General features: G+C 46.2%; 1 protein-coding gene across 18 annotated transcripts in view; it reads right to left on the bottom strand.

Annotated features, from left to right (window-relative positions):
* CACNA1D (calcium voltage-gated channel subunit alpha1 D) overlaps nt 1-8,352 on the bottom strand; it is a 301,670-nt gene extending 293,318 nt beyond the window's left edge. For 9 of the 18 annotated variants that reach the window (XM_032411477.1, XM_032411481.1, XM_032411486.1 and 6 more), the window contains exons 1-3: nt 7,932-8,351; nt 5,642-5,951; nt 1,774-1,879 (exon numbers count right to left, since the gene is read on the bottom strand). In XM_032411477.1, the coding sequence (XP_032267368.1) occupies nt 1,774-1,879; nt 5,642-5,951; nt 7,932-7,998 (483 nt within the window). In that variant the 5' untranslated portion in view covers nt 7,999-8,351. Of the gene's footprint in view, nt 1-1,773; nt 1,880-5,641; nt 5,952-7,931 lie in introns of all 18 variants that reach the window. The other 9 variants (XM_032411478.1, XM_032411483.1, XM_032411479.1 and 6 more) reach the window with 3 other exon arrangements.
* Between the last annotated feature and the right edge of the window lie 16,806 nt (nt 8,353-25,158).

The raw sequence follows: 25,158 nt of genomic DNA, 5'->3' as shown, positions 1-25,158 counted from the left end.
TTTAATCATGTTCTCTTGAGCTACAAAAAGCAACAAACTGGGTCACCATCCACGTTGTTAAATTTGGTAACAAGGCTAACACCATCTGTGGCCTAGACTCTGATGATCCATCCCCATTGATGGGGGCTTTTTGCCACTTCTGCTCTTCCTTTAAAATGATCATCTAATATCACGTGTCTACGACCAAATCAGAAGCTGTTTAAAATATCCCAAAGCACACAAATCACCTCTAGCATAGTATAAATCCACACTAATGGCAAACGTGCTTATGTGTATCCAACTCCTATTGAGTTATATTTTCAGTAGCAATACCCAAAACTTTTTTACATTCTCTAGAAATCAGACTATAAAAGCCCAAATATGAACAGACATCATGTTCTATCTGACATATGCCACAACATTTTACACAATACATAACGTTTCATGTTACACATGAAATCCGGTATATAAACCACTGAGGCTAAAATCACAAGAGCATAATTTCAGTATCTTCAGAACCCAGCAGAGCCCCCCCACACACAAACACCAGTTCTGCCTTTACACCACTCACTTAGTTACAGCCACCCTACTCAAATACAGCTTCAACATGGGAAACCAGAAACAAATGAATCTAGCTGAAAGAGGAGAGAGCAAAACAAGAGAGAGAAAGAGCTCCCTGTTACCCAGCACTGCCCCCTGCTCCACCTGCCTTTCTGCACAGACTCCCCCAAGGAGGATGCTGCGCTCCAGAAAAATCCTGACATGGCTTCTGAATCATCAAGAAAAGATTACAGAATGTCAGAGGTAAACACGATCCCAGTGATCTTCTCATCCAGCTCCCTTGACAAGTGGGTGAATGGCAACGCAGAAAGGATTTGGGAAATGCCCCCCAAAACACAGCTAGTCGTCCCAGCTCAATGCGACAAGCTCCTAGTCCCAACTCTGGTGCTCTTTCGGGCTCTTTTTCTTTTTTCTTTCTTTCTTTTTTTTTTTTTTAAACTATATCAACCTTTCCCAAAGGAAGTTTCATGAAACACTGGTTCTGTGATGTGTTCTGCCAAAAAACTGTTTGAAGAATCCATGACCAATTACTTTTAGGGACTAGCTGAGTTAAACAAAATGAAACTGGTTTTTTAACTACAGACCTTCCCGGAGCTCTTACTGAGCTAATGTGCACTATAAATCTTTAAGAGGGCAGTGAAGTATGTGGAAGTATCCCAATTTATTTAACCCTAGAATCATTTTATCTTGGGATAAAATGGATCTTCATAGGATACTCCTAGTGGAATACTACACTATAATCTCCAAATTATGTTCCATGTAGATCTATTCATTCTGTTGTATTCTGATGCTCTAAAAATGAATAGTTCACGTACAAAATGTATGATAATTCTCTACTTACCAGAGAAATTGACCAAACAAAATACCCACCACTCCTAAATAAACACTGGATTTAAAAAAAAAAAACAGCTAATATTATCCAGAAAAGAATGGTAGACAGCAAAAGCCTATGTGGAGAGAAAAGTTATTTCAAAATCTGCTACAAACCTCTTCCATAAAAAAGTGCCACATCTCTTTATGCAAGATTCATGACTTTAAACACTTTCATTCAGTATAAATTTGAGAATACAGGTCAGAGGAAAAAACAAAAACAAACCCACTGTTGCAAAGCTCCAGGAAACATCACATGCAGAGCTGTAAACTTCAACCACCCAGAAAGCCAGCTGCCAGTTTAAGCAGAGAGGGAAATGATAACCACACATCAGGACAAGCAGGAACTCTAAGGACACTTACCAAGTTATGATTTGTTGAATTAGAATCATCTTCAGGGAATGGGATGTAAATAGCTAAGGCCACACAATTGGCAAAAATAGCCAATAATATAAATATGTCAAATGGTCTGAAAAACGTTGTTAAGGCATATATGTCTTATGCAAACATAAACCATCTCTCTCATCACACTCTCAATCACACCACTCTTAAATCATTTTAGAAATGAAAATTATGCACACGAGTCCTTTCTCAACCGACTGTTATGACCACGATGTCTCCGGCAAATGTAATCGTCCATGGTCATCTGGCAGATCTTCCTATCGAATGACTTTTCCATGTCCTTTCCTTCTCTTGCAAGGATCATGTTACGCTCATTCTTTGCTGTGCATTTTATATTGAAACCTAAACATGCATCCGATGAGGGCACCCTATGAACCATGTTTCTGCTTCTTAAAGTTTTAAAAGCGACAAAGACCTGAGAACACTGCATTCCTGGCTGTTGTAGACACAAAGAGAAGTCCTCATGAGACAAATCTCTTCCACAAATCCTTGCCTCCATGTGTTAAAGCCATTTTCTCGGGGGCTATTCTTGGCGGGGTCAGTCTCCTGTCTGGACCGGGGCAGGCCAAGGCACCAGAACTTTCTACATTCTACCTGTGACTGTCTCGTGGCATGTTCCAATACTGTAACAAGCAAGCCAGGCTCCAGCTCCCCCTCTGCTTCCTTTACTAATCAATGCCTATCACTGTTTCGGATTACAGCTGGACTGGAGCTCCGTTTCTAATGAGCTGTTACTGCATTCAATTTATAAACAAATTAAATAAAAAGCCATAAGAAATCAGCACCAGACACTTTGAAAGTACAATTGAACAATTCTAAATCTCGGGGGTCTGTCTGGAAGAAATCACTTTGAAATCAGCTTGCAACAGATACTTGCTTCAACATTCTGGTATTAAGAGACATTGTCAAACTGGCAATGCAAAATTTGACTTCTGCCAGAATGACTGTTTTTCTTCTTTTGGCTTTCAGGCTTTCCGAATGCAAGGTTTCTGAGCACCAACATAATCTGCAACTTGGTGGGGGAAGAGGGTGGCTTGATTTTATAAGTGTTTCTGCCATAACCTCACTCACAAAAGGCAAAGCCACTGGTTTAACTAAACATCTCCAAGTACTAAAGCTTTGAGGATGTGAACAGACCCTTCTCCATCCATCCTGATATTCTTCTGGGAAATCCAAAAGTGCTGAAGGAAACAAAGGCCCCCTACCTCTCTTGGGATACCCTGAGTCTTATGAAAAATCAGCCCCTTCAAAAGTGTTTTGATACTCACTGAAATAAGGACACGAATGACATTCTTCTCTTACTAATTTTGATGGGTTTATTTTTTAAAGCCAATTAGCTTTCATTCATATTTATTCTTTTAACTCATCTAGTATTACAAAATCTCTTATCCAAGGATCCAACCTTAAGACAGTTCCCCTTCAGAAGACTTCAGGATCCTCTTTTCGTTTTTCTTTTTTGCCATTCCTACTGAAATTTTAAAAACCAGTTGCCCCAGTGTTAACCTACATAGAAACACACTGTGGTCTCTCCCGTCGTCCCCCACCCCCATACCACCATTCTTCCTTTTTAGTTCCCAGTACCTAAATGATAGACCAGCAAATCCGAGAAATACCAATGCTGTTTAGGAAAGCCAAACACTTTTTTTTTTTCTTTATGGTGGTCCGGTTTCAGTTGCCAGGTGTTGGTGGGTAACCATCTCACTGCCACAAGATATTTACAAGTCATGCAGAACAGAGCGATAAATAGAGGGGCCTGCTCCCCAAAATTCCTTCTGATAAGGCCAGCCCTCCTCATTCCCCCAAGATGCAGGACGTTCTTGCCTTGTCTGGGTGTACAAACCAGCGAGGATCTCACTCTCCCAGTGCGGACTGGGCCTGGCACAGCTGGCTTTCGGAGAATTTCTATAACCTGCTCCCTGAACTAGAAGGGAACTGTCACTGGGAAAGACAAACAGATCATATGTTGTTTAAAGATCTGTTCTACAGACTGTCCCATTTGTAGGCAGCCACATCCCCTAGTTCCTGTACACATATGTCTGGCCATGCGGGAAAGGGAGTCAGCAGCATGATCCCGGAATTCACTCCGCACACATAAATTGTGATAGGCAAATTAGTATGCACGAAGAGAAACAGCGGCAGGCCTCCCACCTCACTCCACGTGGAATGAATGGCCCCAGAGAGGTCTCTGCTTACCCGGAGTGGTGTCAAGCCAACCTCAGGAGGAGGAGATCTTTCTGGCCAGGTGCAAACATGCTTCCGACTCCAGCGATACCACCAAGGCACGCACTATGCACCCAGCGGCCTCCGGGCTGACCCTAGCGTTCATTCTCAGACTAGGAGAGAACTTACACAGAAAACGTATCCACGCACCCCAGCCATGTGAGAGACACTGTAACTCCCTCCAGAGGGGAGACATCTGTTCTAAAAAGGAGAAGCACATGAAAACCCCTCTAACCCTACCCTTGCATTTGGCTACCCTCTCCAAAACCTTTCTAGGCAAAGTTAGCTCGTTTTAACTTGTGTCCGTGAGCACAGAAAACAGCCAGCTACAGCAGAAGGCCTGCAAAGAGCAGCCTCGCTAGGCACTCAGGTTATAAGGGAACTTACGATTCCACCTTCCAGCTGGTGGCCAATATCCTCCCTCATGAGCCCCTTCACCCTGGGTGTGGTGGGGGAAGCCCGACATTCACACTCCTTCCTATGCTCAGGAGCTACTCTAAGGCTCCTGTCAATCCCAAATACACTTCTGGGAAAAGGAAATGCTTTGTTTTACCCAGACCAATGAATCATCTGACTAATTAGAAAGCCATTGTTCAGAAAGGAGGCCTCAGTCAACCTTTTCTAAAGGGTGGCAGCAATTGGAGACTGGCCTCCAGATTTGGGGAAGGGGGTGAGCAGGCCAAGCACCCTAGTTTACCAAGATCTGGGCCGTAACAACCATCCTAGGGCATTTGGAGTTCAGTTTTAAAAATACAAAGGAGACACCCAGAAATGTAACTCCAGTCCAAGGACACAGACAGAATGTTTTATAAGGGCAGCAACTGCAAATTCCCCCGCTGACAGACTGCTCTCTAACTCACAAGGGCTCACGAAGGAGAGGCGCACACAAGCCTCTCCCTCCACATGCTCCCTCACGCTCACGTTTCAAATGCTTTTTTGGAACATGTCAAAAGGAAATTCCAGGAAGTCATAGCATTGATGAGCAAATTGCTCCCTCCCTATGAAGCAAGTGTTCATATTTGTAGCTACCTGAACAATCAGAATCAGCAAATGTCAGAGCTAGAAGCAACCTCAGCAGTAGTTGGGAGTTTCAGAAACAAATTCTAAACATCGGAATGGGAAGATGTCACTAAAAGTCAAAAATGTATTTATTTCTAGCGAAGTCTCATCCGGTCTTTTTGTCTTCAATCAGCATACCTCATTTGCAATAGGTTCGATGCATATCACAGCCCCAAAAGCAATAGTGGGTTTAAACTAACCATTTAGTGCCAAATGACCAAAGGTCCGTTCCCTACTTAACTACCACTTTGAAGTCTCAGGCTGTCACCCCCTCCCTCCATCATCACCACACACACACACACACACACGCGCACACACACACACACACACACACACACACACACACGGCTAAATACACCCATAGAGCAAGCCCTCTGCACCCTGAGGAGATAGGAAGGTATATACAATGAAACCCTTTACATAGAGCTTTTCTGTTGCTCACATTCCAGACTGCTACGACTTTGTAAGTGCCATTTCAGAAAGCAGATCCTTTTAAAGAACAGATGGTAAAAGAGAAAATGAGAAAGACTTCCCCCCAAAAAAAGGATACTTCCATTCCACTATACTAATGCAGGCTCTTCGGATGGGGTTATTGAGTGACAAACAGAAAAGGGCGCGGGCAGGTCGGCTGTTGGACGAGTTACCCTGTTTTTTGCTCTTGGCGTATTGCTGACGTTTTCTTTGGGAGAGAGATCCCACAGGTGGGGGTGCGGAGGTGCTCATAGTTTGGGCAGCCTTGGCCTGTCTGGCAGCATCGATTGCAGCTTGCCAAGACAGGACAGTTTGCTTGGAGCTATTCGGCTGAGAAGTTGGTCCTTCACCAGAAAGAGGGAGTCTGGTGCCTCTTGCATAGTTTGCCTCTGGGAAGAAGGAGAAAAGGAAAAATGAACAAACAAATAAACAATGAGAATCCAATATCGGAAAAAAAGCAAAGGTGTCTCCCATCAATAACGGGGGGGAGGGTATGGTTCCCATGTTTCCATTTTGAACCTCATGTCCTATTTTTCAGAAGCAGGACTGTGGGCAGCCAGAGCAAGAAGTCCACATGCTGGGCCCTGAGCGCCACAGGACCACTGGTGCAATGGGGCGAGCGCCTCTCTACATCCACGTCTCCACAAGGACTCTGCTAGTGCCTTTCTTCAAACTGAGGCCATCCACATTTATTCCACCTATTCTGACTTTTAAAACCCATGGATCTCTAATGAGTTAACAGATAGGCACAATAGCTTTTCTCCAAAATAACTACCACGATCACCACCGGAAAAAAAAAAAAAAAAAAAAAAAAAAGGCAGTGCCAATAACTCAATAGTCTTAATCATTTTCAGGATGTCACTCCAACATCTTTGTACAGCCACAAATGCATTTTTTTCGGCATAGGAAAAAAAAAATCCTCCACTGGCACCAGGGCAATACCAAAAGCCCCATAACAAATATCCAGATTATGCACTGACACTTCCTGCAAATGAAAATTCATGATGCTTGGGACTCATTTCCTCCACAGGCTTCCGAAAACAGAAAACATCTTTAGGGCTTTTTTGCATTTTAAATTGCAGCCGCAGCAGCCAAGCCAGCATGCAGAGAAACCGTCAAGGCAGACAGCCTGCACCCCTACACCTAGGAAAGACAGGATGGATTATGCCAGGGGCCCTCAAGGTCCACGCAGGAGTCACCTAAGTGCAGGCTGGCATCTAAGTACAGGGCAGAACCCCAAGGGGGCTTCCATGTGCAAAACCCCTTCTGACTTTGGGTCAGGCCACCACCCAAGCAGGTCTCCCAGGCACTTGCCTACCTTGAGTCACAACCTCCTTACTGAGACAGAAGTCAAAGTGAGAGTGGTGGCAAAGGTAGAGAGATGGCATTTGCAAAACCAATTCTTGCTAAGAACAAGAGAGAATCCAAGCAAGCACAGGTCGGCCTGCCCAGCAACTTGAGAAGGGGGCCACGGGGTGGGGGGAGGGGGGGCTCAGGCAGCAGCCGTCCCAAGCTGGGGACCGAGCTGGGGAGGAATCGTGCAGAGCCTTCCCTTGGGAAGCGCTCTCGCGGGAAGGCTGTGAGCCCACTGAGGTTGGGGGGTGGGGGGGTGGAGCGCCCCCGGCCTCCAAGGAGGAGGTAGGAGGGCTGACCAGAAGCTGTTCCAGCCTCCGTCTCGACCCAGCCCGGCCGGCGTGGTGGCTGCACGTGGTGCCCAGGCCGGGCTGGGAAGAGGAGCCCCACAGCGGCAGCGACTCCCCGGGCATTGCTAGGTTACCGACGTGTGCACAGCGGCGCTGGGAGCGGGAATACGCTCCACCCGACCCCCTGGCCGCGATTCCGAGACCCGGCCTCCCTCTCCAGGGGCGGGGTGTGCTTCACCCACCGTCGCGAAGAGGGAAACCGGGCAATCCTAGAATTTTCCGGATGCCACTGGAGACCAGGGGGCGGGGAAGGAGGGGAAGGCGAGAAGAGGCTGGAAAGGGGGCTCAGGCTGAGGACTAACAGCCATCCCCCCTTCCATCGCTCGGGAGCGTTGGAGGAAAGTTGAGCCCGAGGACACTGAACCCGCATCACCTCGGCTCGCCGCCCCTCCGGCGGCACAGTACTCCAAGGACTCCACGGCCGCCCCCACCCCACAAATGCAGAATTAACTCTGACATTCAAGGCCTGAAGGGGAGAACGGAGTGGCTGTCACGCATCTCCCCTTTCTATGTAGATGGCACCGAGCTAGAAGCATCCTCTCCAACCCCCTCAACCCACCCAGTGCATCAGAGACGGGAGGGGGTGGGAAGGAAGAGGGGGTGGGAAGAGGAGGACCATGACAAGGATGAGATTTGGCAGCGGGTGCCCAGGCTCTGGCTGCTCACCGTTCGCGTGGTCCGCTTGCTGCTGCCGTTGATGGTGCATGTTTTTCATCATCATCATCATCATCATCCACGAACATTTATTGAGCGCCTACTGTGTGCAGGGCACGGTGCTGGGCGTTGGGGCGGGGAAGGAACGGGTAAGGGGGTTACCGATAGGTAGGAGCCGCGGTCCCTGCCCTTATTGTCGCTTCAGCAGGGGGTGGGGAGGGACGGGGACAGATAGCAGAAAATAAGAATAATTTGTAAAAACCGCTCGCCACCCACGCTCCCTCTTTTTCAAAAATGGAGCAAAATAAACTTTTTTTAAAAAATAAGATCAGATGTATATATTATCTTAATAATATATACATGTAATTTTTTGCTGCAAAGGAGAATTGGCTTGGTCCCCTCCTCTAGCGGAGGGACGCCGCGGAGATGCCGGCCCGGCCGCCGGGGCCGCTCGGAGCGCCCCCCATGCCCGCCCACCCGCCGCGGTGCCCGGTGCCCGCCGCCGCCGCCGCCGCCCGCGCCGCCGCTGGCTCGGGACCGCGGGCGCCCCGAGCTCACATCCGGGGACGGAGGCGCTCGCTCGCTCGCTCGCTCGCTCCGCGCCCGCCGCGCCGCGCCGCACGCCGGCTTCGCCCTGGCGACGCTGCGCGCCCGCCGCCGCCGTCCCCTCCCTCCCCCCCGCCCGCCGAGCCTCCCACGGGCCGCGCCGCGCCCCAGAGGCCGGGCCCGGCCCGGGGCTGTCCCCGCTCGGCCCGCGCGCCCGAGGTGGCCGCCGCGTGGGACTCGGGGTACCGCCACCCCGCCTGGCTCGGAGGACCCGCGGGCGCCAAAGGGTTAAGCGCGCTCCGGCCGCCGGCTGCCGCTTAACCCCCTGCGCGCCGCAGCGGGCTCCCGGCTCTCGGCCGACTGAGGCGGGCGGGGCCTGCGGAGCCCGCGGACGCGGGGTGCGGATTAACCGCTCCTCCCCTCCAGTTCGGCGGGGCGGGGATGGGGGGGGATGGGGAGCGGGAGAGTACGACGCTCCCGCTCCAGCGCTGCCCTCAGCTCTCCGCGTCCTTCTCCTCCGCACACCTGGAGGAGGCCCCGCCCCCTGGGAGCACAGGTGCAAGCGGGCGGTCGTCTCCGCGTGGAGGGGCTCTGTCAGGCTCCCTCCGAGCTCTGCGGCCCGGCAGACTGCCCCCGCCTTTCCTCTGGCTTTTTCTGGTTGCGGGGGGATGGGGGAGCCCTGCCCTCTCGAGAGCATTCACTGTCCCAGGTAACGGCACCTTGGGATCTAACCGGGTTTCCAGAGTGTCCCCCACTAACCCGTGCCGGGTCTGGCGCTGCTGCGGGCTCAAAGATTCGGGGTGTGAGGGGGAGACTTTCTCTCTCTCTCTCCCTCCCCCCCCCACCACGTGTGTTTGCAGGCAGGTACAAGGAAGTAAAGGCCAAGGTCTTTCAAACAGCGCGTGTTGCTTAAAGGAATAGGTAGCGCGCTAAAACTGCTGACTCCCGTGCGGCAGCTGAGGAGAGTGGTTCCTTCTATGGTACCTTCACGGTCGCGTATTTGGGGTGGGGGTTTCTGCAAACGGCAGCTCCTGTCTAGAGGGGAATATACTGTACCTAGTGGATGACTGATATTTCTCATTTAGCGTTGTGCTGGCTGTTGGAGAAAGGCTTCTGCTTTACTTCACAAGATTCGATTTATTTGCTTTTGTTCCGATCTGCATGTTCCTACAGCATTTTAGAACGTTTGAGCACAGTGTCTTTAAAGCAAAAATAAAGCAAAAATCTCAGCGTGACTTAAGAAAATAAGAAGCGTTTATGGGAAGGTGCTCCCTGGCCAAAGAAAACACGCTGGGCATCCATTGTTGGGGGCCACCTGGGGAGAGAGAGTGGGGACCAAACATAAGGCTTTCCAGGAGTCTTCCTGAGAGGGGCACGGGGACTGGAAGGATGAAAACAATCAGGCTCCTTGTCCCCATCTCCTCTTTTGTTGTTATTGTTGTTTCATTTTTTCTTTTTGGAGAGGTGGAGAGGCCGGGGAAGAGCTCTGTGGCCTAGCAGTAATATAAAGCCGGCCTGGACTACTTCACCTAAGGCTGCTCCTGAGCCCAAATCTGAAGGGACAGAAGATGGTTGCCTTCAAAGAACTTCCCCATCCACAGACCTTGAGTGCTCACACAAGTATCAAATTCACACATTTACCTGTCACTTTCAGACTTCAATGTCTAAAGCTTTGCCTCTATTCTGCAAAATCCCACCCTGATATTTGCTCACAATTCAGGTCAGCCAGCGTGTATAAGGCACCTGTTAAGAACAGGGTCTAGGCTAGGTGTTGTCAGGCCAAATCACGGTACCTTCTCTCCTTCGTGGAGATACAACCTAGTGAAGGAAGAAGAGTGTGTGTCCATCTACAGTCCTATGTGGAACATAGGAGCTGTAATAGGTATGAAAAAAGGCATGCAAGCAGCAAAGAGATTCATCTGAGACGTTTTCTCAGAAGACATGGCATTCTGATTCTTAAAAATTGATGAGGGGAGGAAAGGGGAGGGCTGAACTGAGGGAGCACAGGGCAATTTTAGGGCATCGAAGCTATTCTGTATGATACTGTAATGAATAGAGTACACTATGCCTTTGTCAGAACCCATAGAATGTACAACACAAAGAGTAAACCCGAATGTAAATTATGGACTTATATAACAATGTACTTATAACAATGTATCAATATTGGCTCATCAGTTGTAACAAATGTACCACACTCATCCAAGATGTTACTAATAGGAGAAACAGTTGGGGGAGGGAGTATATGGGAACTCTGCACTTTCTCTGCAATTTTTCTGTAAACCTAAAACTGCTCTTAAAAAATAAAGCCTATTAAAAACAGGTGACTAATTTTATTGGGCACAAGTGGAGTAAGAGGAATGAGCTTTTGGGGAAAGAGTGAAGGCGGGGGAGACTGAAGTGCAGGATGGGATGTGTTTGAAAAGAAGCAGGAGTGTGGGATTGAGCGGCAGCCCTCCCAGGCTGCAGGAGGAAGGAGGCTGGGACGACACAAAGCCAGTCAAGAAGGCTTGCTGGCTCGCTAAGAAATCCAGATTTATCTTCTCTGCAGTGGGAGCCGGGTCTCCGGGTTTTACACTTTAGATCTTAAGGAGTTTGTGGAATTAGAATTTTTAACATTGTTCCATCCTAGCTTCTGAGTCCCATCTTCACAATGTCTCTAGCCAGCTTTTTTTGGGGGGGGGGCACTTGATTCAGCACAGCTCTGAATGCTTTGGCCCACCGGGTAATTTAAATATTTATATTCCCATGCTAATATGAATGATGAATAAATAAATAATAGCTAATATTTTTTAAAGGTTTTCTATGTCCCAGGCCCCAGTATAGCCACTTTACATGTATGAACTCATGTAATTCTCATAACAAACCCAGGAGACAGGGCCTATTAACACCCTCATTTTACAGATGAAAAAAACGAAGACACCAAGGAGTTAAAGGACTTGCCCAAAACCACACGATTATTTAGTGGCTGAGACGGTAAGACCCGAGAAAGGCTAGAATAAAAGATTTCAGCTCCAGATCAGCCACATGTGATAAGACCCAATTATGTCACGAACACGCATTGTGGGGCTTTAATCCCCATGCCCTCATATGTAAAACACTCCCATTTAAAGGCACTGAGCAGGCATTCTGGAAGTGGCTCCCTGCATGTATTTCATTTTTTAAAAAACCTTGCTGATACCCCAGTCCAGAGCCTTGTCACTTCACACCCCTAGATCACTAACTAGATGCCCTACCTCCATTCCTCCTTCAGTAATAACCCATCCTGTGCTCAAAAAAACACCATGCCACTTCCCTAACCAAAAAAAGCTGGTTCCTCCCTCCTTCCATGTCCAAGCTAAAATCCTCTGACTAGCTTTCAACCTTATCACCTCGCACCATTCACCTTCACCATGGTCAGCAGTCTCATTAGGCCGTGAACATGCTGTGCTCATTTCTGACTCTCTGCTCTGCCTCATGTTTATTCGCTGACCTGAAATCCTGCCTTGCTGACCTCTAACTAAACCCTGCCTACTTAACCAGTCCCCAGCAAGTCCCTACCTCCTCCCAGAAGCCTTCTTTGATTTTTCCAGCCACTGTAAATGCATGTGCACCCACCCCTGCCTCCACCTCCCCATTCCTAAAGGCCTACAGCACCTGGTTATCCCTTTGATTACATACCTTCTTGTGTCCTATTTAATTGCTCCTTGGCTATGAATCCTGTGTCTCCAACCATCGTGCAGGTCCTTAAGCAAGGATCACTTCCTTAGCCCCCTGCCCCCACTGCCAAGTGTTCTGCTCACAACAGGCGCTAAATACTCTGATTAATCTGCACTGGATCATAAAATCCCACAGATATCACTTGAAATTGTCAGCTAATATTTACAAAAATCCCATAAGTTTATGGCAGGACACTTGGCCCTTAGATGGTAAAATATATATATATGGTATATATGGTGTGAATGTATGTATATGTATATACATACACATATGCACGTATGTGTGTGTGTGCGTGTGTGTATATATATATATATATATATATATATATACACACACACAAAGGGAAAATTGGGTCCTTGGGACTCCAGGAATCCTAATTAAGGAAAATAATATGCAGAATATACCTATAAACAAACTGTGAAGTTGGGTTTCAGTGAGTTTCTGCATTCTCAGGCCTTCGTGCTAAGATGATAGCCCTGACCCTCTAACCACCAGACAAGCACATGTTCCAGGTAAAGGAATGGTATGCACAAAGTTAGGCCGAAAAGTCCAGAACATGTGCAGAAATCAGTAAGGTGGTTAGGCTGGGACCTGGGGGTACTTCAGAGATGGTGATATTAAGTGAGCCTGCAGAGACAGGATGGAGTGGGATGGTGGAAAGTCCCAAACACCTGGCTCACCAGTCTGGGTGTCGTCCTGTGGTCCAGGGGTTCTCAAGCCCTTTGTTCTCAGGACCCCTTTACACTCTTAAAAATTATGGTACACCTTGGGGCACCTTGGGGTTCTGGGATCAAGCCCCACCTTGAGCCCCATGTAGGGCTCCATGCTCAGTGGGGAGTCTGCTTCAGGATTCTCTCTCTCCCTCTGCCCTTCCCCCTGCTTGCTCGCTCTCTCTCTCTCTCTCTCTCTCCAGAATAAATAAATAAATCTTAAAGATAAATTATGGTAAACCCCAAAGAGCTTTTGCTCAATAGATTTTATCAATCGGTATTTACCATATGCAAAATTCGAACTGAGAGCATTTAAAAATCATTTATCATTCACTTTAAAATAGTAATAAGCCCATTACATGTTAACATTTTTTTAAGGAAAGTAGCTATAATTCCCAAAACAAAATAGTGAGAAGAATAGCATCCCTTTACATCAAATCTCTTTATTGTCTAGCTGAAAAGAAGACACCTGGATTCTCATACATTCAATCCATAGTGACAGGATGTTGGGTTGAATTATATGAAGAATATCCAGCCTCATACAGATATCTAGTTGGAAAAGGGAGAACCACTTTAATAGCCTTTTCAGATAATTGTAGATATTCTCCTTTGCTATGACATTAAACTTGACTTTTAAAGGTTAGTTGAAATGTGGAATTTGAAACCATAGCAGTGAAACTTCTCATACTGTTACATTAAAATCTATCAGTTTATATTGTACTTTGAATGGATCTTGTTACTCATGCATAATTTGATAACATGCGTTGGTCATTTGGAAAATATTGGTTCACTGAGTTACATAGACTTTCCAAATGTTGACACATTTCATTATACAGTATAAAAAAAAAATCCACATTCATTGTTATCACCACCAATCTCATCAGAAAGTCTTTAAATATTGGGAAGCTGTCAAGCTCTCAGGAGTAGATAGAAGTTTTTCAAAGTTCTAATTTTCACTTGGAAGCTCAAATTTTATAATTGGCACAAATACTGTCAAGTTTTTTCTTTGAGGTGACTGGCTCACTTCATTCATTTTCAGGAAAATAGCTGCCAAGGACTTAGGTATGAATAACCAAAATTTGTCAGTAAAAATGGTGTTCTATGAAAAAGCACCCCATTCAGCTCCCCACCTCAAACCATCACAAAGTGAGACAACCATTGTATTCAGCAGAGATGTTTTATGCATATGTCCTAGTTTGTCACCTGGAATATTAAGAAGACATCTACACAAGGGTTGAGATTTAACAAAACTAATAATTTTTAATGCTTCATCAAGGAGATTCTTAAAATTGGCAACATTTTTACTGCAAGTACATGGCAGACATTGTGCATAATGCAATGTCCACCAGTACACTTTGACGCCACTGCCTTGATTCATGTTAAGACACCAGCAGTTTTAACTACTGTTGAATTTGCACATATCAACACACTAGAAAAGACAAATAAAGTCTTAGTGTTACTCTGCAAATAGAGCTGACCTCAGAGACCCCTTGAAAGGGTTTTAAATTTCCACAGGTGGAGTTACTAGATAATCTACAAGATGCTCAAATATTTCTCAGGACATATTTATACTAAAAAATTATCACTTATTTGAAATTCAAACTTAATTGGGTGTCCTATATTTTTATTTGCTACAACTGGCAATCTTACCTCTGGGGGTCCATAGACCACACCTTAAAAATAGCTACTATGGGGCCATTTTGGAGCAGAGAAGTAATATCAGAGTTGTGCTTCATGAAAATAGCTCTAAACACAGTAGGCAAGAGGGATCAGAGGGTGGAAAGATTTGTAGGTGCAGGACGCTCTGATGTTATTTCGTAAGTGCAGTTATTGAGAGGGGCAATGCTATTCTAAGCTTGGGCAAGAAAGACAGAAGAACCTACCAAAAGCAGCTCCCAGCCTAGTGGGGGTCCCTATCCCCCACCTAGCCACCCTCCTTCCAACACCCTTCCCCTTTCAGGACTTCTTGATTATAACTGACTTAGCCCCCACCCAGCACAAAAAATAAAGGCCTTCCTGTTTTGGCGAAATGGAAAGTAGAGGCCAGCTGGTCTTTATCCTTCATCAACTAACTCTTCCCTTGAAGAGCAGGATTTACATTTCACATCAAACTAAGTAATCCCCGTTCCTTTAACTGGTTCATTCCCGTCCCCCTTGACCCAGTTCTTAAATCTTATCTATGACTCTCTGATGCACTAAATCCTCTCTATTTCCCCGGTTGGGAAATCCTGGCAGAGTCTAGTGTACACAGTCAACACCCCATTATCCACGCTGACTGAGGGAAGCAATGAAGGGGGCAAGCTTTAAGTTTCCCATCTGTGAAATAAATTGGGTTATAAAACATGATCTCTAAAGGTTCTCACCCTTCTAATATGGTGTATTGGACAGCCCAGATTTGGGAGTCAGATTGATAAGGGGCTCAAATCCTGGCCTTGCCAGCCACCAGCTACGTTATTTGGGGAAGTCATTTACCTTCCCGGGGTAAAACAGGAATAACATCACCCATCTTAATGATTTATCGCAAAGATTTAAAACAATATCGTAGAGCCTCTGACACGTATTATCGAGTTGAATCATATGCCTTATATGAATTCAAGTATAGACAGTTACAGGGAGAGAGAGGAAGAGAGGGCGCCATTTAAATAATGCTATCAGGAGTCTGTCCTTCTGCTTGGTCTTAGTTCTTACCTCTATGCCTTGACTTTAACCCCTTACCCTGTTAATATCAATCCTCCCTTGTGGCTCTCTTTTTTGTTAACAGCATCCTGTCATTCAATATAGCCAAAAAACAACAGAACACAGTTGAGTTTTTTTTTTAATAATCTTTGTATTTTGCTTAAATTTAATTTCTGATACACACTTTAGTATATGAGATTCAACTGTCCATATTCATAACCCCAAATCAGATCAAGTAGAAGGGCAGAGATAATAATAAAATGGGTATTTACATATATGCACATAAGTGCAGCCCCATGGTACACACTGAATGTGGAAGTGAACACACACACACCCAACATTGGGTGTCAACAGTTCTGCACGGCCACCTCCATGTTAAAAGCATTAGCTAACCACTGGAAATAAACCTGGTAGATTCACACACCGTGATGGAAAAAAAATAACACAAATCTGCATCCTAATCAACCACGGGAGCAAATTTATGAGGACGGGAAGTTGTTTGGGAGATTCAGAGTCAATAAACGTCAGAAATGTCATAGTTCAAACATTATAGTTTCCTCTCTGTTTCTTCAGAGCAGTTGTTTAAATATTCAATTCATGAAACAAAAACTGGAGTTGAAACAGCCCCAGTACCTGTCAGACCTGGCGCCACCGTATAGGTAGACCTGCTTCCGTTTCTTACTTTAAGGAAAAAAAAATCTAAGTCACAAATCCTTGGTCCTGACATAAGTCTCTTCAACTTTTAAATCGATGTGTTTGGTGAATATTAAGTAGGAAATAATAAAAATATTAAGAATCTTTGCTGTATCAGTTTTACTAATAAAACCCTTAGAAATAAGCAGCACAACTCTTGAGTGCTTTGTACCCCCTATAGTCTCCTATCACTAACAAAGTAGAGAGGACTTAGCCAATTGAGGAATATTTTCTATCTGTTTGACAAAAACACAGTATGAAAATGCAATAACCTCTGCTTAGCTTCATGATTACGGTCATAAGTGGGTGCTAAAAATCGGAATTGGACCTTGGTTTTGAAAATTTGATAAAATAGCCAGGTCTTTATATATCCAAGGTTATTAGAACATATGTGCAGAAAAAAATATGCCACTTCTTAAAAGGTTCTAATTTGAGAGACTTTTATAAATGAAGAGGAACATTGCAGGAGCCAAAAATACCTATTTGAAGAAGACTCATTATACAAACTTAGATAACTCACTAAGGATTATCTGTTTCATGTTCTAATAACCAGGTTGGCACCGTGTTGCATCCAAAAATATGGACCTTCCCATTTGTCAGTTTTCTCTTTTTTTTTTTAGGTTGCTATTTTTAATTTGTGTTTATAATACACTGAAGACATCTTAGTCAATCACGTATTGAGCAAAATAATCACCATGGCAGGGAGACACACATGGTAGTCTTTATTGTCAACATGTCTTATAAAACTGAATAAATATTTGTTAGTGTTCCATTTTGATAAATACAAGAAACACATGGGGCTGAGAGGGAAACATATCAAGAGCTCCATAATTTTTCAAATACTGACCCTACTCTAATGGTAAATAACAAAGAATGCCAGGGTGGATGGGAGGGTTTTCGCAAACACACTACATCAGAAACAGACCAGACCTTTGATGTGGCACAACATCCAAGCAGCTAAGAGACAGAACATTGGACATCTTTTCCCATGAAGCTAAATGCCTGAGTGGTTTAACAGGTCTTTCGGTTTCTTAATTTTGCACCCAAAGTTTGCTCTCCTTCCCTTCCCTCTTCCCTTCCCTCCCCTTCCCTTCAGCAGGCCTCTCCTTGGCTTCCTTTCCCAGCCCATGCCTGACCGGGCTCCTCTCATCCCTCAGAGACCTTTCTTCTTGGAAGGTTCTTCCCCCCAGCCCCTTCATTTTCCCTCTCCAAATATTTCTCCGCAAATCTCCAGAATACCCCGATTATTACAGCTCTCGGTAGACTGCTGAAGGCACAGTGGATTAAAAGAATCCCACCGAAAGAGTGAGACGGTTGAGGTTCTGGTTCTGGCCCCACTTTGCTGACCTCCTACCACTTGGCAATGGTACACGCTAGAACCAGAGAAAGGGCAACAAGACAGGCTCGAGCTCCCAGCTCTGCTGATCACTGCCCCTCAAGGGCGGGGCGCCACTCAGCATCCACAGTCTTTCTGAACGTGCTTCTCCTTCCTGAAGGACCTAGCTCACGAGGTCACAAGGAGTCAGAGGGCCACGGGAGACTGGTATGGGAAGGCATTTTATGAAGTACAAAGCACAAGACCCATGGCTGGACTGTGTACTCCCCAAAACAGCAGCATCAGCACCGCCTGAGAACCTGCTAGAAACGCAGATTCTTCAGCTCACCCCAGACCTACTGAATCACAAACTCTGACGTGGGGCCCAGCACTCTGTATTTTAAGAATTCCTCCAAGTGATTCTGATTCACACTAACGCTTGGGAACGCGGCACCGTACAGATGAACTGATTTTTGTGAGATTTCTTCTGGTTGTAGCTTTCTACGGTTCCGGGTAGATTCTGCCAGTGTGAGAAATGCAAATACCTTATATCGTGTATGCTCCTCTGTCCTCTTCTTGATTCTCACAGAATCCTGGCAAAGTAATGCAATCGGGCCCATTTTAGGGAATCCCAGAGCACTGATAATGTGGATCATATAACTTATGCCGTCTTTGAGGGCTGGGAAATACTCAATCACAAGCCCAACAACTTGATAGAAGCCCGTGCACTACAGTTTCAAGGATACCAGAAAAATCTAATTCCTCACATTTCCACCCAGCTCACTGATGCCAGAAATTCCATCATTACAGCTTAAAGCTTCAGTCCAATACCTGGAAGCCAGTATCCCTGGAAATATCACAGCGAGCCCTTTACTTCTCAGGTGAGGGAGGGAGAAGGAAGAGAATGTGATGGTCTTGTTCTCAGGAAGGGGGATGCCCACCCTACTTTGGGAAGCAAACCCTAAAGGGAGGATCTAGGGTCACTACAGGGAATTTTGCTAACTTCACGGTTTTGCCAAAGGCCAAGTGTGCCTACAGAACCAGGTGTGGATCACGGGTGCGTAGAAATCGTTAAGGACTGACTTGGGGAGTCTCAGGCTGAAGGAGGAAAAACTGGGTAGACCAGCACGGAGACAGAACCAGGTGGGCTGATTCCTACTCTGTGGTGTCCTTGGAAAGCTAGAAAACCTCCCAAACTATCAAGGAAATGGGTAGTCCCATTTCGTTGGTCTTCTTCTTTCTTATCTGTTGCTATATTTGTTATATTGCTCACATGCAATATTGCATTTACTTGTGGCAGCTCAGTGAGGAAGAGAAAATCCCTCCCTTCGCTGAGGAAGAAATGGGAGAGGCTACTGGCAATAGGGAGCAGAGCTGACTTAGATTTGAACCCCGACTTCCTGACTCCAAGCCTACTTCTTTTGTCTCGATGTGTATTTTCAGTCTGGTTCGCAGCCTCCTGCCAAGACGGTCTGTGCATTCCCGCTCAGCTCCCGCAGTCCCTTAGGGAGAGGGATGCTGGGGCTCCGGAGCCCTGGTGCAGAACGTGAATCCCAGGCCGCCATCATTGGAGCAGGTCCCGGATCTGCTCCCACTGTGCACCTCCTGCCTGCTTTTTAGAGCACAGAGCTTAACAACTCCACAGATGGGCCACTCTGTCAGCCATGGAAAAGAGATTCTGCTACACATAATTGTATTCTGAAAATATCACTGTGGAAGTGTGTAGCTGAGTCACAGATTTGGCAGGGGAACTTCACACGCAGCCTAGGCTCTTCTGGGAATGAACTCCGCGGGCTCTGCAAGGTGGCCCAGGGCACGGTCCTGCCCTGAGTCTGAGCACAGGGTTGCTGAGGTCAAGCTGGAAAGACATTCCTTGCCCTATTGCTGAAGTCAGGACACTTGGTTCACACACAGAAGTTTGGCCTAAATTTTTCTAAAATTCCTTCTGCGCTACCGTCTTAATATCATACACAACAAAAGGCTTTATTTTGTTATCTGGTCACCTTGTGCCATTTGTATGACTTGAGCCCCCCGCTCTGTGACGGTGGATTACAAATCCAGTCCTGCCCTTTTTAACCTATGCTCTGATGCCACGCTGCCTAAGGCTGCCAGGCGTGCTCACCATCGAATCTAAGTGGAAATGTCTTAAACCAAACAAAGCTCCCATTATCCTCGACAAGCCAGCTCCCCACAGCAACTTCTAGCACAACCATTTTCTCAACCATCCAGACTCAACATGGTGAAGTCGTCTTCCCCTTCATTTCGCGTGTTTGGTTCACCATCACTGGTGCTGTTTGCTGAGTACTTCCTTCACACCGCTGCCTGACTGACCCTTATTAAATCCTTCCCCGTGCTATTCTCCAATCCCACATTTCATTCTTGCTTTACAGCCATTCTTGCTTTACAGCCATCAAAACAGCACTTCTCAGCCCTGGCTTCTTAAAACTTCCAATATCGGGGCGCCTGGGTGGCTCAGTCAGTTAAGGGTCTGTCTTCAGCTCAGGTCATGATCCCAGGGCCCTGGGAATGAGTCCTGCATTGGGCTCCCTGTTCAGTGGGGAGCCTGCTTCTCCTTCTCCTTCCTCCCCCCACCTCATGCTCTCTCGCTCGCTCGCTTTCTCTCTCAAATAAATAAATAAAGTCTTTTAAAAATTTTTTTTTAAACTTCCAATGTCCAAACCCCATCCCCTGAAAATTCTGGATTGGGGTGGGGGTGGGGAGGGCCTGGGCGGGGAGGCCAGTCATCAGTATGACTGAGAACCATTGTCCTCAATGACAGTACTTTTGGAACATTAAGGTGCAAAGGAATCTCCTTTGGATCTTGTTAAAACGAATATTGGAATATTTGGATTCAGAAGGACCAGGATGGGCCTGAGATGCTTTGTTTCTAGCAAGCCCTCAGGCAAGGAGCATGCTCCTAGATCCCAGGCCACACTTGGGGTCTCCAGGCCCTGGCCCAGCAAGTGTAGGAGCACTGGCATTGCCCGGGGCAGTGGTGGTTACAAGGCCTCCCTCCTTTCCCAGGCTTCCTGCTCTCACCAGGCCTGCTCCCGACTCCCCCCAGCACACGGGCCAGCCTCGCCATCTGGTTTCCGCAGAAAGCCTGACGCCCTTCTCTCTGCCTTGTTAAATCCCACCCCTCTGCCGGTTTCCAGCCTAGGCCCTCTCCTGCCCTTTAGTCTCTCCTCAACCACTCCAGGGTTTCTGCACCCTTTTCCCCCTCTGTCTCCCACAACTACAGCAGAGGTGGCAACCTTCCCCCTGCACAGTAAGCTCTGCAGCCGAGAGCAGGAAGAGAAGTGGACAGAGAGAGATATGGAACCTGGGCCGCACTGGGGACACATTATGCCTGCTGGCAAGTCACCTTCCCTTTCTGAAAAATGCCCCAAATGGCCAAAGTCCATCTGCTAAAGGCTAAATTAGAGCAGTGGTCTTTTTTTTTTTTTTTTAAAGATTTATTTATTTATTTGAGAGAGCGAGAATGAGAGAGAGAAAGAGTACATGAGAGGGGGGAGGGTCAGAGGGAGAAGCAGGCTCCCTGCTGAGCAGGGAGCCCGATGCGGGACTCGATCCAGGGACTCCAGGATCATGACCTGAGCCGAAGGCAGTCACTTAACGAACTGAGCCACCCAGGCGCCCCAGCAGTGGTCTTTTTTTAAAATCACTTATTCTATCTTTAAAACCTCAGAAACTCGGTCCAACAGAATGGTTCTCCACACGTGTGAGACGAATGGCGGTACGCAAACACAGACGTGTCATCTGCAGAAGCTGTTCCTCACGAAAGCAGTGCCTTAGCTCTCGAGGAGCTCTAGAGCTCACTGGCCCAGCTGTCCCTTTCCCCATCATTTTATTAATAAGGAAGCTGAAGCCCCAAGAAAAGAATAGCTTCCTCACGTGTCCAGTTGGTTAGTAGCAGATTCAGGACCAGACTCCAGATTCCTGCATTGGTTTGGTTTTGTTGACCCAGTAACCACACAGCACTCCTTTCAGAACAAGGAGCTTTTGATCCTTCTAGATGCAGGATCCATCTTCCTACATGGTTAGGGAGCCACCACTGTATTAAGCAAAAACCGAGCCAGTGCACTGTGATTAGCTGGGCTGGAGAGACCTCAGGAAACATCGGGGGGAATGGCAGGATGTTCTGAGATGGCAAAGATGGTAAGAGGTCAGGCCCTACTGTTCAGTAGGACTCCTAGCTTCAAGGTCCCCTGTCAGCTGGCCTATCCTAAGCTTCCAGCATCCCCCCACTGCCGGGACATCCCGCTCAAACCTGCTGTTTCTCACACACACCTTACACCATTGCTGATGCTTAAACCACCAGATCGCTCCTAGGCTCGGGAACCCGCGGGGATGAGGTTAAATCTGCTCCCTGACCTTTGGCATCTTGACAGTCAGAATTGAACCAGGCAAGCTCTCAGTCTGAACATGGGTCCAGGCCTCACAAGGGTTCTGCCCTTTCAGGAACTGGGGGCGTCAAGAAGTTTTTCTTTTTCTCTGTTGGCTTCCTAATGCCACTTCAGGTGAAGCTCTACTGTGTGGAGCCCAGACAATTGTCAAGCTGTGGCCAGAGATGTTTAATTGGATTTTAAAAGATGAGAAAGCAGCAGGGAGCTGATTGTCAGCCCTCTGACAAGGCCCAGAGGCATAGATGGCCTGGCAGCATGGGGGAGGGGTGTCCTGACAGTGTCGATTTCTGCCTCCACCTGGGGGCAGGGAGGGCTGAGGAAGGGAGGGGACGTGTGGCAGTGGCCCTAGAGCCTCTGTAAACTCTGTGCCACGTTGCCCCATATTCTGCTTTTACTCCCAGAACTGGGCTCTCCCAGAAGGCAACCAAGATTTCCCTTTTTAAGTCATCCCTCCTCATAAGAAAAACTTCTCTCAGCAGTAATATTGATAATTTATTTTTCTATTTTTTCTTAAAGATTTATTTATTTATTAGAGAGAAAGGAAGAGAGAAAGCGAGGGGGAGGGGCAGAGAGAGAGGGACAGAGAGAATCCCAAGCTGGACTCTCCGCTGAGCACAGAGCCCGACACAAGGCTCGATCTCACCACCCTGGGATCATGACCTGAGCCGAAATCAAGAGCCGGATGCTCAGCCAACTGAGCCACGCAGGCACCCCATTTTTATATTTTTAATAATAATTTTCCATTTCCAGGCTACCCTTTAAGCCTTGCTGAGTGTCTGAGGTAGGTGGTCAGGGAAAATATGATCACCCCCAGTTTACAGAGGAGCAAACTAGATTAATTCAGCTGAGACATGAATTTGCCCAAGGTTATACAACTGGTAAATGGTTGAGCCAGAAATGGAGATCAGTTGTCACTGATGAAAAAAGTAGATAAAAGCTGTTTCATACATGACATGTATACAATTTCAATTCTGCATCTTAATACTATTTCCCAAAGAAAGAAAGCTCCCTTTGTTGTGACAGTGCAGAGAGACCAGACTGTGCCCTAAAGGCTAATGAAAAACGAGGTTCCCGCATACACCCTTCATCCTTGGATTAACAGAGACTTCACACAGAAACACAGACATTTCCAGGGTGCATGAGGATGTCTGTGTGCTTCTAGGCACCGAGGAGTTTACCAGTCCACGAGAAAGCTCATGGTTAAGGAGGACCCATGGATGTTGCTCTGAGATGGAGTGTATAGTGTGGCCCGGATCACTAGATTCATCTTCAAGATGAATAGGGCTCTGGCAGATCAGATCTGCCACTGGATATGTGAAGTGATTCTTTTACATTATTTTTCTCAGGAAGACCTTAGGAGAAAACCATGGGAATTAATATCTTTTCCTACTGCTGAATTTTAAGACTGCTCCCCACACACACACACAACACACACACACCCCCATACACACACACACACACACACCAGTTTTGAAGGCTTGAGGGATGATACTTTTCCTCAAACCATGGACAGCATTCATCCTTTCAGCTTTGCCTGTGAAAAGATTTTCACCTTTCTGTCAGTATGATTTTTACATCACTGAGAAGGCATAGGGTATAGCTTTATCCCTGGAAGAAAACTGGGGAAGCGGAGGCCAAGGGCAGTGGTTCAGAGAAGATAGGAATATTGAAGTTTGTTTCTCAGACAGCAACTAAGCCAAAACAGCCAGAAACATTGACACTTATCAGAGAGCTTTGTGTGCCCAAAACACCCAGATTTCAACATGCATTTGGGGAATGTAGCTCCTATAAATTCATGTTGAGAAAATGCAAAAGAGACACTATCCTAGCCCCAAAATTTACAATCTAAACATGCTTAAGGATAACTCAAGAGACTTCAGGTTTCAAGAGGACAGTATAAAGTTATTTCCACCCCCACTCCCTTTCTAGAAGTTAATTCTAAAAATAATAAGAAAAAAAATCCATCTTTGATGAAATTCAAAGACATTTGTAACCCTTAACCACAATACATGAAGAGAGAAAACACATGAAGAAAGGTTAATGACTTAGAGAAGAATAGAGTAAAAATTTAGTACCTCCAGGGAGAGATTCCAACAGGGAGCAAACCAATTCAACACCCCTCAAAACACAGAAAGTCACAGGAATTGGGGCACCAGGTACTGTAAAGAGCTGTGGTTGAGGTTCTAGTCTGGCTACAGTAGAGCAGCTTGATCAAAACGTCCCACCTACAAATAACAATTATAAAATCAAGACCAGGAAAATTTTTTTTAACTCTGAAAGCATTGGATATTGACCTAAAGGAGGCAGAAACTGGAGGGAAGGTAACCCTTAAAAGATGGGAACTGCGCTGGATGAGATTTGATGTTTGTGGCTTTCTGCCCAAGGGCAGTCCCTTATCTGTGCAGTGTGGACTGGCACAAACCTGTAGTCTCACTGCCTTCAAGTGTTAGAGACAGACTTTTGGTTACCAGAGAGGTTGGAAAGTTATAAGGGAAAGCCCAGAAAAGAGGGCTCCACAGAGGGGATGATCCTCCAAATCTGAGTGTACACTCTACACAAATCCTCTGTTGACTACTGTACTATCATTTCATGAGGGAGACTCCAGGAGGCCTAACAAAATCCTGAGCTAGAAGAACTTAGTGTAAATTTCAGCTGTTGCCCACCCCAAGGGAGACAGTTTAGAGTCTGAGTCCAGAAGTTAACTTATTTTCAAGAACAAAATCAACACTTTTTGGATGACAAAACTGAATCCAGAGTCTGAAAAACTTATCATTCACAATGTCCTGCACACCATCAAAAGGTATTAAATACAAAGAAGAGAAATATGTGACGCATAATCAAGGGGATGAAGAAGGAATTGGTAGAACCAATTCCAAACACAGATGTTGAAATTAGTAGGCAAGGCTTTTCATTAAAATATATCCAATGATTTACATAAAAACATAGATATAATGAATGAAGCAAATTCTCAGCAAAGAAATCAAAATTACAAAAAAATGAAAAGTCTAGAACTAAAAAATAGAAGAGAAATTTTAAAACTCATTAGATGGGCTTAAGAAAAAAAAATTCGAGTGGTACCTGGGAGGCTAAGTCGGTTAAGCGTCCAGCTGTTGATCTCAGCTCAGGTCTTGATCTCAGAGTCATGAGTTCAAGCCCTGCATTGGGCTCCATGCTGGGGGTGGAGCCTACTTAAAAAA

The sequence above is a fragment of the Phoca vitulina genome, unplaced genomic scaffold, assembly GCF_004348235.1.
Source record: "Phoca vitulina isolate PV1807 unplaced genomic scaffold, GSC_HSeal_1.0 scaffold13, whole genome shotgun sequence".
Lineage (NCBI taxonomy): Eukaryota > Metazoa > Chordata > Mammalia > Carnivora > Phocidae > Phoca > Phoca vitulina.
This window is presented reverse-complemented; position numbering and strand designations above follow the sequence as displayed.